Source organism: Camelus bactrianus, chromosome 32, assembly GCF_048773025.1.
Source record: "Camelus bactrianus isolate YW-2024 breed Bactrian camel chromosome 32, ASM4877302v1, whole genome shotgun sequence".
NCBI classification, from domain to species: Eukaryota; Metazoa; Chordata; class Mammalia; order Artiodactyla; family Camelidae; genus Camelus; species Camelus bactrianus.
This window is the reverse complement of record NC_133570.1, coordinates 7,572,395-7,585,420: the sequence shown is the minus strand read 5'-3', so window position 1 is coordinate 7,585,420 and position 13,026 is coordinate 7,572,395. Positions and strand designations below refer to the sequence as shown.

At 51.2% G+C, this 13,026-nt stretch overlaps 1 protein-coding gene across 4 annotated transcripts in view; it reads right to left on the bottom strand.

The window, feature by feature from the left end:
- Positions 1-11,802, bottom strand: part of CUX2 (cut like homeobox 2) — a 241,003-nt gene extending 229,201 nt beyond the window's left edge. For 3 of the 4 annotated variants that reach the window (XM_074356275.1, XM_074356276.1, XM_074356278.1), the window contains exon 1: positions 11,572-11,801. In XM_074356275.1, coding sequence (XP_074212376.1) covers positions 11,572-11,634 — 63 coding nt within the window. In that variant the 5' untranslated portion in view covers positions 11,635-11,801. Of the gene's footprint in view, positions 1-11,571 lie in introns of all 4 variants that reach the window. The other variant, XM_074356279.1, reaches the window with a different exon arrangement.
- Positions 11,803-13,026: the final 1,224 nt, after the last annotated feature.

Genomic DNA, 13,026 nt, shown 5'->3' with positions numbered 1-13,026 from the left:
TAAATAAATAAAGGGGAAAATACAAGCGTAGTGACTATGGTGGGGGAATCCTGGGAGGAGGGCAGGGAGTAGGGAGACCGGCTCTGGAAGAGGCAGGCACCTCTGGCCCCTAGAGGGTCAAGAGCAGGGACGTGAATGGCCAACCCACCTGAGTTCTGGGTTTGAGTTCAGGCTCTGCTGCTTACTGACAATGTGGCCTTGGACTTAACCTTCTGTTCCTTGGTTTGCTCAGCTGTAAAATGGGATCGTAGTAGTTTTCCCATCAGCGTTGTTGTGAAAATTAAATGAAATAATATTTGTCAAGGTCTCTGAACACTGTCTAGCATGCAATAAAGGTTCAATAGCTACTTGTTAAAGAACTGCCAGGCCTTTCCGTGCCACGAGCTTCCTTCTGACACTCCAAAGCCTGCAAAAGCCAGCCCTGGCCTTGCTAAGGCCAGCCAAGTGGCATTTGGCAGAGGCCTGATCTCCTATCTAGTGCTTCTCTGCAAGGACCTAGCCTACCTGGCCACTGGCTGGTGAGGCCCAGGACATGAGTAACAAAAAACAATGGGAATGACAATAATATTAAAAGTAGTAATAGCTGCTCTTGTTTCCTGGGAATGACCACGTTCCAGGCCCTGTGCTAAGGGCTTTCCACACTTCACCTCATCCAACCCCCACAATGTCCCTATGAGGTAGAGGCTGTATTTAATCCCTATTTTACAGATGAAGGAAAATGAGACTTAGAAAAGTCTAGTGATCACCCAAGGCCTCTCAGTTAAAAAGCATCAAGGCCAGGGTCCAAAGCAAGGTCTGACTACTCCAAGCCCATGCTCAGATCATTTTAGGAAATGCTCCCAGAGTAACTGAAATGCCCTCAAATCATAATCATAATCATAATCGTTGCTGTTGCTGTTGATCATAAAGATAACGATTAATAACAGTCACCATTCTGAAAAGGCTTACAGCATGTCCGGCACTAGGCTGAGTGTATTAGTTTGTTGCTCTTTATTTCTCACACCTTTGAAGAAAAGTACTTCTATCTCCAACCAACTATAAGAGAGAAACGTTATGAAGGCAGGGGCTTGGTCTCTTTGTGCACTGCTGGACCCCCAACACCTCGCACTGCACCCGACACATAGCACGTGCTGAATAATGTTCATTAGGTGAGTGTATGAATAACCTGTCTGGACAACCCAGGGAAACTCCATTTTAGACAAAATAACTGAGGCCCAGACAGGGTCCCTCAGCCACAGAAGGAAAGGGGAGACGTCAATCCTGGCCTCCTGCCTGATTATAAACTAAGAGTCCTGGGGGACGCTGAGCAGGAAATTCCCTCAACCCGAGGGTCCCTGTCCAGAGACCATGGTCCTTCTTTGATCCCTGCTGGGCTGATCAGGTGGGCCCAGGAACCAGGCTTTGGCAGAAGAATGTCATCTGGGTCCAAAAACATTAACTGGCTGTCTTGTGTCTTCCCACAACAGCCGTTTCACAAGCTGCTTTGAGCTGTCTGTGACTGAGGCCACCAAACCACCACTAATGGTCCACAGCCTGCCAGCAATTAATTAATGGATTTATTAATTAGGATAGGAGCCGTCTCCCAGACTGGAATTGGGGTCACCAGTTTCTAAAGCAAGAATCACGGAGCTAAAGATAAACCCTTGTTCACTGCGGGTCTGAGGCCTGTGCTCAATTCCCAGTCACAGAGTGAGCAACTTTCAAGAGCCAGTGATGGGTGGAGCAGCTGGGGGTCTGGGAGGAGCTGGGTCCCTCAGGACTGCCCCCCAAGATGGAGTCAAGGCAGCTGCCCCCACCTCATCCGTCCTGTGGTATTCATCCACTCAATCCCTCAAATATTTATTGAGAACTTACCACGCCCTGCCATCCCCAAAAAGGAAGGCAGATGGTAAACAAATGAACGAATAAATGAGCATCATCCCATCAGGTAAAGTAGACAGGGGTAAGGAGATGGGAGGAGGCTATTTGGAAAGAGAGCTTAGGGAGGACCCCCCATGAAGAGGGGATGTTTAAGGAGAGGACTGAAGGGACTGAGACAGAACTATGAAGATGTCTGAGAAAGCACTTCATAGACAGTGGGAACAGCAAGTGCAAAGGCCCCAAGGCTGGAGTGCGTTTGGTGTGTTCAAGGAACAGTGAGGCCAGAGTGCTTGAATAAAGAGGGGAGGAGTGGGAGGAAATAAGAGCAAGAGATAACAGAGAGATGACAAAGAGGAGGGGGGACCTAATCATGCAGTCGGCCAAGTAAGAACAGGCAACCAGGAAGAGGCAATGCTGGGAGTGACAGCTCCTCAGGCGCCCAACAAGACATAGCAGGCACCTCAACCAAGCACTTCCTTTGCATGGGGTGCCTCAGATAGATGTCTAAACCTCATTTCATCTTTCCTGTAGAAGAGTGTGGTCCCCTGAGAAGCAATCACAAAGGCAACACTACAAGACTAAGAGATTTATCAGGATCAAAGCCTGTGCCTGAGGGAGTGAGCCAGAGTGAAGGAGAGAAGGAAGGAAAGAAGAAAGGAAGAAAGGGAAGAAAAAAAAGAGAGAGGGAGGGAAGGAGGAAGGAAGGAAGAAGGAAGGTTGGTTGAAAGCATCTATACTGCAGAGGAGTCTGGAGCCAGCAGAGGAGTCTGGAGCCGGCAGAGGAGTCCTGTGTTTCAGGAACACGTCTGCTTTTACTCCCTGCTACACTCAGTCCCTGGCTGGGGCAGTTGTGGGTGATCTCCAAGAGCAGTATCTCACTGCCAATCACACCCTCTATAATCAGCGATCTGCAAGGTGCATTCTCATGGCCACCACTGGGAGGTACCATTATTATATCCATCTTACAGCTGAGAAAACCAAGACTCAGAAAGGGGGAATAACTTGCCCAAGGACACACAGCTAGGAAGGAGCAGAACTGGGATTTGAATCCTGACTGCCTTGTGCATGGTCATGAGCTAAACAGGAGATGAGGGTAGGGGGAGGCATTTTGCAACAGAGCAAGAATTGGGCTGAATATCTTATTAAAAAATAAAAGTGATACTCAAGGCTTTTATAGTGTTCAATAGTTTACAAAGTACCCATTGAGAGAGATTCACACCAAGCCACATATGCGCTAAAAATCTTATTTTATGCTCCATCCTTACTCCCAATTGACATATGGCAAGAATAAGGATGAAGGCAAGTCCAACAGCCCATTGAGAATCTGAGACCCAGCCTCACTGCCTTCCTTCTTTGCACACGCAGTTTTTCCACCCACCTCAGGGTCTCAGCACATGCTATTCCCTCTGCTAGGATGCTTTTCCCTAACCTTGTCCTTGACATCTCAGCTGAAGGGTCACTTCTTCCAGGAAGGCTCCCCAGAGGTTCAGACCCATGCAGTTCCTTTGCCACGTGTTGCCTCAGAATCAAATCCCAGTGTGTGATTACACACCCGTCTGTCCAATGAGACATGTATCCACCTCCCCACTCACTCTGCAGGCTCAGTGAAAGCAGACAATTTTTCTTCCTTGTTCACTGTGGTATCTCCAGTATATAATTATTACTTACAGTACTTATGCTATTTACTTACTATTATTTACATAATTATCAGTTATAATTATCACTTGTACTATGAGTGGTGAATATACATTTCCCAGAGTGAAAGACAATAGCAATTATTATTACGAACATTATACAGCATGTTTATGTGCTAGGCACAGATCTCACACTTTATATGCATTAACTCACTAAATCCACAATCTTTAAGGAGGTGGATACTATTACCTGCAATTTACATTAGAGAAAACCAAGGCTCAGAGAAATTCAGTGACTTGCCCAAGGTCACACAGCTGGTAAGTAACAGAGCTGGGACAGAGGCCCCCTGGCTCCAGAGTCCTCACTAAATGTCTCTGGGAGTGAGAGACTGCAGGGCTTCATTCTGCAGCCCACACTACCTCCCTCGGATACGTGGACCCATGGGCGCTCATAATGGACAGGCACCCCAAGTAGGCGCCCCCAGCAAAGTGGCCTCTAAGCGACCACCTCACACAGGGAAATCTGCCCTCGACCTGGCTGCCCTGGTGACCCCTGTGGTCTCCCCATCTGCAGCACCCACACTCCGAACAGCTGGCTGGACAAGTCAATCGACCATAATGGTTCCTGGGGAGCCATTTACCCCGTCCAGTTTGAGGGACGGCGGCTCAGAGAGTCTTAAGCACTGCTCGGCTCCGGGTGTCTCGGGCAGACGACCAGCTCAGGCCAAAGAGGCCGAAGGATTGATTTTTTTTTTCCCTCTCTTTCTTCCTTTTAATGACAAATGCGTATCCTGGAATTGCTGTTTCATTTCGCTGAACTGAAGGATGGCAGAAGCTGGGGCAGGGGGGTGGTGAGTGGATAGGGAAAGGGCTGGGAAGGAGGGGGCAGACACGGGCCCACTTTAGGGGGGACTGAGCTACTGAGGAGAAGCAGACAGCAGGCTCTGTGCCCTCCTAATCATGTACCTTCATGAAGCTGGTCAAGCGCCTTGTGCTTTTTCTGGAAATGCAGCCTCTAGGCACTTGGAGAAAAGCAGCCAGTGGCCTTGGCGGCTACCTTCCCCGAGACCTGCCTCATGACCCTACAGCTGGACTGACCCACAGCAGACCCTCAACCAGGGCCTCTGCTCCACTGTTCCCTCTGCTTGGCACACCCCTGCCAGTCTCCACTCCCTGCCCAGTGTGGCCAGAGCTCTCCATTTGTACGGGACACTGGACATCTGGATTTTCTAGGTAACATCTCCTGTGTTTTACATGCTGACAATTTACACAGAAGTGTTTTTAAATATTGCACTAATCTAGACAGACACATCTGCGGGCCAGACATAGCTCCCAGTCTGCAAACTCTGTGGTCAGAGCTCCCAAATTACAAAACATCACATATAATATTAGTAATATATTAATACAGTAAGCCCCCAGTTGAGTAAAAGAGAAAAGTGCCCAGAAATCTCTAAAACAAGCTTGCAAGACCAGCAAGTTCCAGGAGCCACTGTTTATTTCGTTTTCTCACCCACTCTCACTCTCTAAAAATACCAACTACAAGAAGCAAGGCACTTACAGAACAGGAACCATGTGCTCAGCACTGTGCTGAGCACTGTCACAAAGTGCTTTAACTTTAAGAACAACCTAAAAGGTGGAGACCACTATTAATCACACTTAGAGACAAGGAAATAAGGCTCAGAGAGGTTAAGTGACCCATCCAAAATCACACAGGTGACAGAGTGTGACAGATTCAGGACTGGAAGCCAGACAGGGGCCCCTCACTGTGCTGGCTCTTCATACTTCCCTCTTGAGGGAAAGAGTACAGAACAAGTTTCTGGAACTAAGTTTGATCTGACTTAATCCTCCATTGAAAAGTGGAAAACTTCAACCATGCCACAGCCATCACACAGACCAGCAGACCAGGTTCAGCAAACCATTTGGTCCTAAGGCCAAATCCAACCCACTATTTTTGTAAATAAAGTTTTATTAAAATACAACCATTTCCATTCATTCTATTGTCTATGGCTATTTTCGTGCCACACTGGCAGAGCGGAGTGCATGCAACAGAGACTGTGTAGCCCACAAAGCCTAAAGCATATTATCTGACTCTTAACAGAAAAAGTTTGCCAACCCTGATGGTTAGACCTAGATGGCTTCCTACAGTGTCTAGAGATGCCACACCCTGAGAAGGTTATGAGGTCAAAATCTTCAGGGAAACGCCGTCCTTAGAGATGTGGAAGCACATTTGCACATTAAAGGGGGAAAGGGTAGTAGAAGCTTCTGCAGCCTTCTTTAGGCTGACTGGTCTTGGTATCTGGGCAGAGATCAAGTGAAAAGGAGAAGCCAGCCGTGGGAAGATCTGGAGGAAAAGAGTCCCAGGCAGAGGGAACTGCAAGTGCAAAGTCCCTGAGGAAGGAATGTGCTTGCTGTGTTAAGGGACAAAAAGATGGCCATTGTTACTGGAGCAGAGTGAGCAGGAGGAGATAGGCTGGAGCCAGAGCCAGAGAGATAACACGGGGGCAGATCATATGGAGCCTTACAATCAGGAGAAAGGACATTGGATTTTAATCTAACTATTATGGGTATATACTCCATATCCTACAAAACACTACAAACCCTTTTTGTGAAGGGCTCTTCAAGGCCTAGAAATTATGAACTCCATCTAAGACATAATTTCTTGTCTCAAAAATCTGCTTAAAAGGTCAATGGCTCCCAATCACGCTCCACAATGGGCCCCCAGGTCATTAGAAGACAATGTGTTTAACTGGCACACAAAGTATGTCAGCATCCTTCCCCTTTACAGCAGATCAGATGGGCACAGCCAGCGCATGTGATGGATTAAGAAATGGGAGACTCGGACTGTTGGGTGGTTTCCCCAGGAGTGCTAGAGGCTGCACTATCCAGCTGCTCTTCCCACCTTTCCCCTCTGCCTAGTGCCTCCGACTTCCCTGACACCTTCGATATACGCCACTGTCATAAATAAAGAGCACCCCCTAGACAGAAAAATCAAACAGACGACTGAACCCTGAATTCCAAAGCCAGGAACAAAGGCAGGCCACCACCTCAGTCCCCTTCCCACCCTCAACCCCTGCCAGGCTCAGTCTCTGAATTAGATAACTGGAAACCGCCAGAAATTCAGCCCTTTCAGAAAGTATCAGAGAAAACCAGTTTATGGACAGCCACGTCCACCATCATCCAGGACCAAACTTAGCACCAGCCAAGGTGCTCTCGTTTGAAATCCCATCTGCTAGAGGAAAGGTTACCACGACAGAATGTCAAGTTCGAAGACAGAATTCTCTTTTTAACAGGAAAGGTGTGTTTTCTGGTTTTTGGGTTTTTTTTTTTTTAAAGGAGAAGAAAGGAAGAAAAAGGAAGAGAAAGAAGAAAAAAGCACCACCACTATCAGAAAAGCTGTTCCCTCTGGCCAAAATAGCACCGTACTCATCTGAAATAACCCACTGAGACGTCTATTTGCTTCTTTAGGCTTGTCCATGGCTTCTCAATTTTCTGCAGTGAATTCAGGTATTAATAAAAGAAACTTCAAGACCTCCAACAGCAAAAACGATCAGAGATGAGATGCTGTTCATTTTTCTTCCAACACTCAAAGAGAGAGCCCATCTTTGGGAAGCAGTTTCTATCGAGCTGAGAATCCAAAATTTTGGGAGGCCCAGAAGAGACTGCTGGGTTCTTTAAATAAATTCTCAACACCTGTTTCTAGCTTCTTCAAAAAAAGGCCCATAGGGTGTGGCTTCCGATGAATTGTAGAGGCAGATGGAATCAGGTCACCCACTGGCTGGACTTGGAATGGTCCAGGGGGCTGGCCAATTGTTTGTCTTATTCACAGAGCTGCTGCTAGAAATCCCCCCATCCCCCCGCCCCCCACCTCTCCCTGTCCTCCCCCTCCAGCCTCCCACAGCCCCCATCTGATGCCAACCCGTCTGATGGGCCTGGGCCACTCCGAGCCTGGTCTGCCCATTTCCCACCCCGGCAACGATTCTATTACGGCAAAGTTTCCAAAGTTAGGATTCCGCCAACAGAGCTGATAGCTTATTTACTGCTGTCATCTAAAGAAAGAGGAATTTTGACACATTGCTAAATGATAGCACATTTAGATAAGTCAAGCTGTCAGAGGCTCTAATGGATGTCTAAACTCTCTGTGGCTGATATGTAAAATTTATGCACTTCAGAATATCATAAGGTTATAATATTTTAATCACATCCACACTCTTTTCTAAACTTTGAGCAGGAAAAAACATTCCATCAAGTCCCATCTCCCATGCGCCAAGAAACTAAGCCTTCCCAGAAGTTTCTCCAAACTCCTTGTAAGAGTCCAGCTTCTCTCACTCGGTCCGTCAGCCTTCCTCCCTAAATGCTCACACCCAGAGGAGAATTTGCCTTTTCCTTCAAAATTTGCACAATGTGGTCCCTCCAGCCAACTTCTCTCCTCCCAAGAATCACAGATGTGCATTTGGACTGGGTGCCCTCAATTCTTGTTAGCTTGATTAACCCTCTTTGAACACACACACACAAAAGATATCATGGGAGACTGGACCCAGAGCATCGTAAAAAAAGTGGCAAAGTAAAGCAGAAAAAGAAAATCATAAAGGTATGAATCCGGTTACGACGATTATACACAGAAAAGCCATAAAAAAATACTGCATTAGTAATGTTCACCATAAAGCAATCTTATAACCAAATGAAATATGCCTACCATTAACTTTGGGATAGAATTTTATTTCTCCTCGTTTCCTGGACTGCTAGCAGCAGAGAAAAAAAGCAGCAGCAGCAAAGAAAGAGGAAAGCAGTTTCAGGGGACCTGGAGCAGGGTACCACACGTCACAGCACCTTTACCATCATCAGCCCACAAGTCATTAAGACCATTGACTGACTTCCATCCTAGGAAAACAGCTCTGCTATGTCTGGACACAGCACTAGAAGGAATAATAACCGAACTGCTTCCATGTTTGAAAAATACATACTTCCGCAGGGCTATATGCGGGGCCAGTACAAGGTCACCTTCCTTGCCAGGATCATGGTGGCATCAGCAGCATGGTCTGGCCTGGGGGTCTGGCCTGGAGACACAGGCTGCCTCGGCCACTGTAACGCTCAGTAACCAGGCTGTGTGAAACCACTGAACATGAACAACCAAGAACTGAAGCCACACACCTCCTCACACTCACAGCAGCTAGGCAGTGTGAAGAGTGGGCCCAAAGCTCTTGCCCTGCACAAGGCCTGGGGTAGGGGCCCACCTTTCTTTCCTACACGGATCTTGGAACAAGCCAGCTGAAGTTTTCCTTTCTGGCTATCTCTCCTATATGAGGAAAGCGGGAAGGGAAAAAAATGAAAATAAAAGTGTGGCGTAGGAGTCATTAGCATTATGCACAAGAGATGATCCCAGGCAAAAGTGCTTAGGCTTATAATCCGTTTCCACCAAAAATGCCATCAGTGGGGGGAGGGGGGCACAGGCCTGTTGGGCAGGAGATCAACTGAGCATTTCAGGATGAGAGTGCAGACCATGGCAGATGTGAGGACCTTAGTGTTTGCATGCGGCCACATTTACCTCTTCGCTCTCTTAAAAGTGTGCAGCTTTTCAAACTCCCCCAGGGACCCCACCCCCACTTAATATCTATGTAAATGAGCTTACCCCCTTCCCCAGAGCCCTCGCCTTTTGTGCCAGACACGCCAGCCATTGTCTTAATGAACAACCCCCCTCCCTGCCCTATGTACACAGCCTGTGCAGGGAGAGGTCTTGGCCCCATTTCCCCATCACCCTAACAAGGCTCTCCACCACCCTCCACCTTCATCCTTTCCAGTTCAAATTTGCTTTTCCACCTCAGCATCTTCTAAAATCCTAACAAAGGGTTCCCAGATCAATGGGAGTCCAACTGGAATCAAGATTTGGGTGACCTCAACCGCTTCACAAAGGACCCCTGAGCCCACGAAGGAAGAGAGTGAGGTCCAACCGCACCTCCACCTCAGCTCAGAAGTCAGCCCCGTGGGAGCCGCACCCACACCTCAGCATCCAGCCCCAGCTCTCACTCCACCTCTCGGCTGCAGCCCGAGCTCCCTGGATTGAAAACGAGTTATCTAATGAAAACTGTGTTAACTGACATTCTGGCCAACCGGGAGCAAATACCAGTGCTGTAAATCTCGTCGCGGAAATTTTCCCCAGCCCAGAATAACAATAGGACCCTGCAAAGGGCTTTCGCCAGCCCTTCTGGTTCCTCTCCTCTTGTCTGCCACGTTCTTGTCATTCCTTATGTTACAGAACATCAATCATAAATAAAGACGCTGTCCCCCAGTCGTGCCGGGTCTCATTTACAAACATTAGCAGGGAATACGATTACCATTGGCCTTCGTGCCAAGCCCAATGTGGCTGCCCAACTCTCTCTCCCCTATTCTCTCCCTCTCTTTCCCTCTCTCTCTCCCTCTCTCCTCCATCCCCCACTCTTCCAGAAAGGCCACTTTAGCATCAACCAGCAAGCACAGCTCACAGCCCTGCCTGCCTCAGCTGGCCACCAAACTGTAGCCCCAACTCGAGTGAGGACCTGGAATTGCAAGGCACTCGCAGTTATTAACTGCATGCCTCAGTGCCCCGATTTTCTCTCCAGCTCAATAGCTTTGAGGGAGGGGGCCTTCGGGGAGTTGGGGGTTACGAAGGAGGGGAGCTGGGAAGCCGCCAGGAGAAGGGAGGTACTGGAACCACTTATCAGAAGAAACTTAACGAGATTTGCAGGCGGATTAAAAAAAAAAGTGGGTCCCCTTTTATCTCCAGACTGATGCTCTTGCTTCTTCCGAGAATGTCAAGGCCAAGGCAGGATGCTTTAATCGCCGGGTTATCAGCACCACTTCCCCGCCCCTGGTTCCCACCGCGGCTGCCAAGACTTTGAGACTCCTGGTTTTGGGGGACTTGTCAGGAGCACCGTGCAATATCTAGGAAAGGACAGTGGCTAGAGCTGTGCCTCCAGTACGCATTCTCTGACATTCCACCCCACTCCCGGACCCGCCTCCTATGGGGTCAGTAGAGAATACCCCCAAATCTGCAGGAGACACAGACTCCCAGAGAAAAGTGGAATGCGGATAAAGTGCTGGAGTTTGGGAGGGAGTCGCCCTAGGAAAGGAGAGGGAAAGAAGAAAGAAAAAAGAAGAGACTGGAGAGAGGATAAAAGAGAGATTCGGCGGGGAGGAAAAGCAGGAGGCAGAAGACAGCGAGGGAATCTCCCATTTAAAAGTTCCCAAGGGCCCGAGAGACCGGAGTCACCTGCTCTGCGCCGCTCCCGACTCTCCATGGCCCCCGAGGCAGGAGCGCAAACTTGCGCGCGCCCCGGGCCCATCTCCACCGCCCGTTCCCATCTAGACTTGGAAAGAGGTTGGAAAGGGAAATAAGGCAAGAAGCAAAGACGAACCCCGAGAACCCGGCCCGAGGAGAGGTCTGCCGTCGCAGGCGGCCAGTCTGGAGGTGGTAGCTGCGGCGGCTGGGGCGGCAGCAGCGGCCCCCGGGTGGCGGCGTGTCCGGGCTGCGCAGCCAGGCGGGCGGCGACGGCGGAGGTGCCGGCGGGCGGCGGGGCGCAGAGCCGCCTCCTTGCCAACCCCGGATGCCTCCTCCTCTCTCCTCCTCCTCCCTGCCCGCCAGCTCCCTCCCTCCCTCCCTCCCTCGCCCGAGCCCCAGCCGGGCGCGGACAGGCACGCGGCGCACTCAGCGGCCTCCCCGGGCGCCGCGAAGTTGGGAGGCGCGCAAAGTGCGGCGCAAGGGGGGCTGCCGGGGCCGGCAGCCCCCTGCCCGGGACCACAGCCCCTGTCTTCCCCGCGTCTGACTCGGCCGCTCGCCCGCCGGCTCGCTCCCCGGGCCGTGGGCTCACTAGCGCTTCTCCATGGTCGCGGTGGCTAATCAATGATTGAACCGAACAAAGAGCAGCGGCGAGATCAATTCCTAATACCTATCGATGGGCAGCGGGCAGCCGAGCCCCAGCGAACCCCAGCAGTCGCCTCCCGCCGCCCCGGGGCGCCCACTCGCCCTCCTGGGGACCTCCCCAATGCGCTCAGGGCGCGCCCGAGGGCTCCCCAGGGCCGCGCGGCCGGCGCTGCCCGCACTAACCTGGAGTCGCCGTAGATCAAATCGCTTCCAATATTGAAACATCGATCCCACATTGGCGGCCATCTTGGGGGCTATTCGAGACGCACACACACAAGAGTTTGGCTTTTCTCAATGGCTGCACTCAATATCCGGGCTGGACTCCCCCCAGCCCCGGGGCCGCCGCCGGCCGCCCGGGCCCTGCGCGCCGCCGCCCGGGGCCCCTCGGGCGCCCCCCGGCCTCCAGCCACCCGCTGCCCCTCGGCGCCGCCGTGCCGCCGCCGCCGCCGCCGGGCCCGGGAGCCTTGCGCCCCCCCGACCCCCGGAGGGCGCGGGCGGAGCGCGCCGGGCGGGGAGCTCGGCGCCCGCCTGGGGGAGGCGGCCGGGGATGGGGTGGGAGGGGAGGGGCGGGGGGGAGACAGCCTCTCCGAGAGGAGCTGGCGCCGCCGCTGCCCTGCCTGTAGCCGGCTCCCGGGCCCGCGGAGCGCTCGCTGCATCTCCCCCCCAAGTCCGGGGTCGGTGTGCCGCGCGATTGCACTTGACTTTGGCTTTTTGCAAACTTATCAATACTGACGTAACGTGCTGATCAATGCAAAGGGAAGTTTAGGAGGGGGGGACTGCGGGAGGCCGGTGCGCGGGGCGCCTACCCTCGCCTTTCACCTGTCTACCCCCCACCCTCGGCATTGCATACTTAAAAAAAAAAGTTAATAGTTTGCAATGCATTTTTTTTCCTTTTGCAATCGGGGCACACACAACACGTGCCTCGGGCTGCTGCCGCTTCTCGGCCAGCTAAGCTTCGGATCCGAGGGCAGTAGCCCGCAGCTAGGGCTGCGTGGACTCGCCGGCCAGCGGGCGGGTGAGAGCCAGCCAACGGGCGGGTGGAAGCCGCCCGGGGGCGCCACTGAGTCGTGGGAAATACGATTGCTGCGCACAATTTCCAGCCATTATAATATTATTATTGGAGGGCGGCGTCTTGGCCATAGCTCAGGGTTCTTTCCGGGGATCCTTTGCAACAGGAATTCCTGTAATTGTTATTATGTTCAGGAGTCTTTAGTCCAATTACATGGGCTACCCACAACTTTTGAATGGGAGGCCTTTTTTTTTTTTTTACTGTTATGATTATTGGAGAGGGTTCTCAACCAAACCTCTGGAGCGCTTCCCCCTCCCCCCCGCCCCAGTGGGCTGGCTTTTATTGTTATGATATGTTGAGGGGCCCTTAGCCTGGTGTTAGGGGGTGTGGATCATTAACAACTACAGAGGTTTCTGATATTGTTATCATTATTCCGGAGTCCTCAGCCTAGGTGGGGACCCCAGGTCCTTTGCTGTATGGGCCTCTTTTATTATGACTGTCTTTGAGGACAGAGCCTTTAGCCTAGCTGGAGGGAAATTCTGGTCTTCTGCAATTCCTCAGATGCTGGACAGTAGGAGTGACTACATTTCTTTTACATTTTTCCCCTCTCTTTTTGCCTCTGTGCAAGC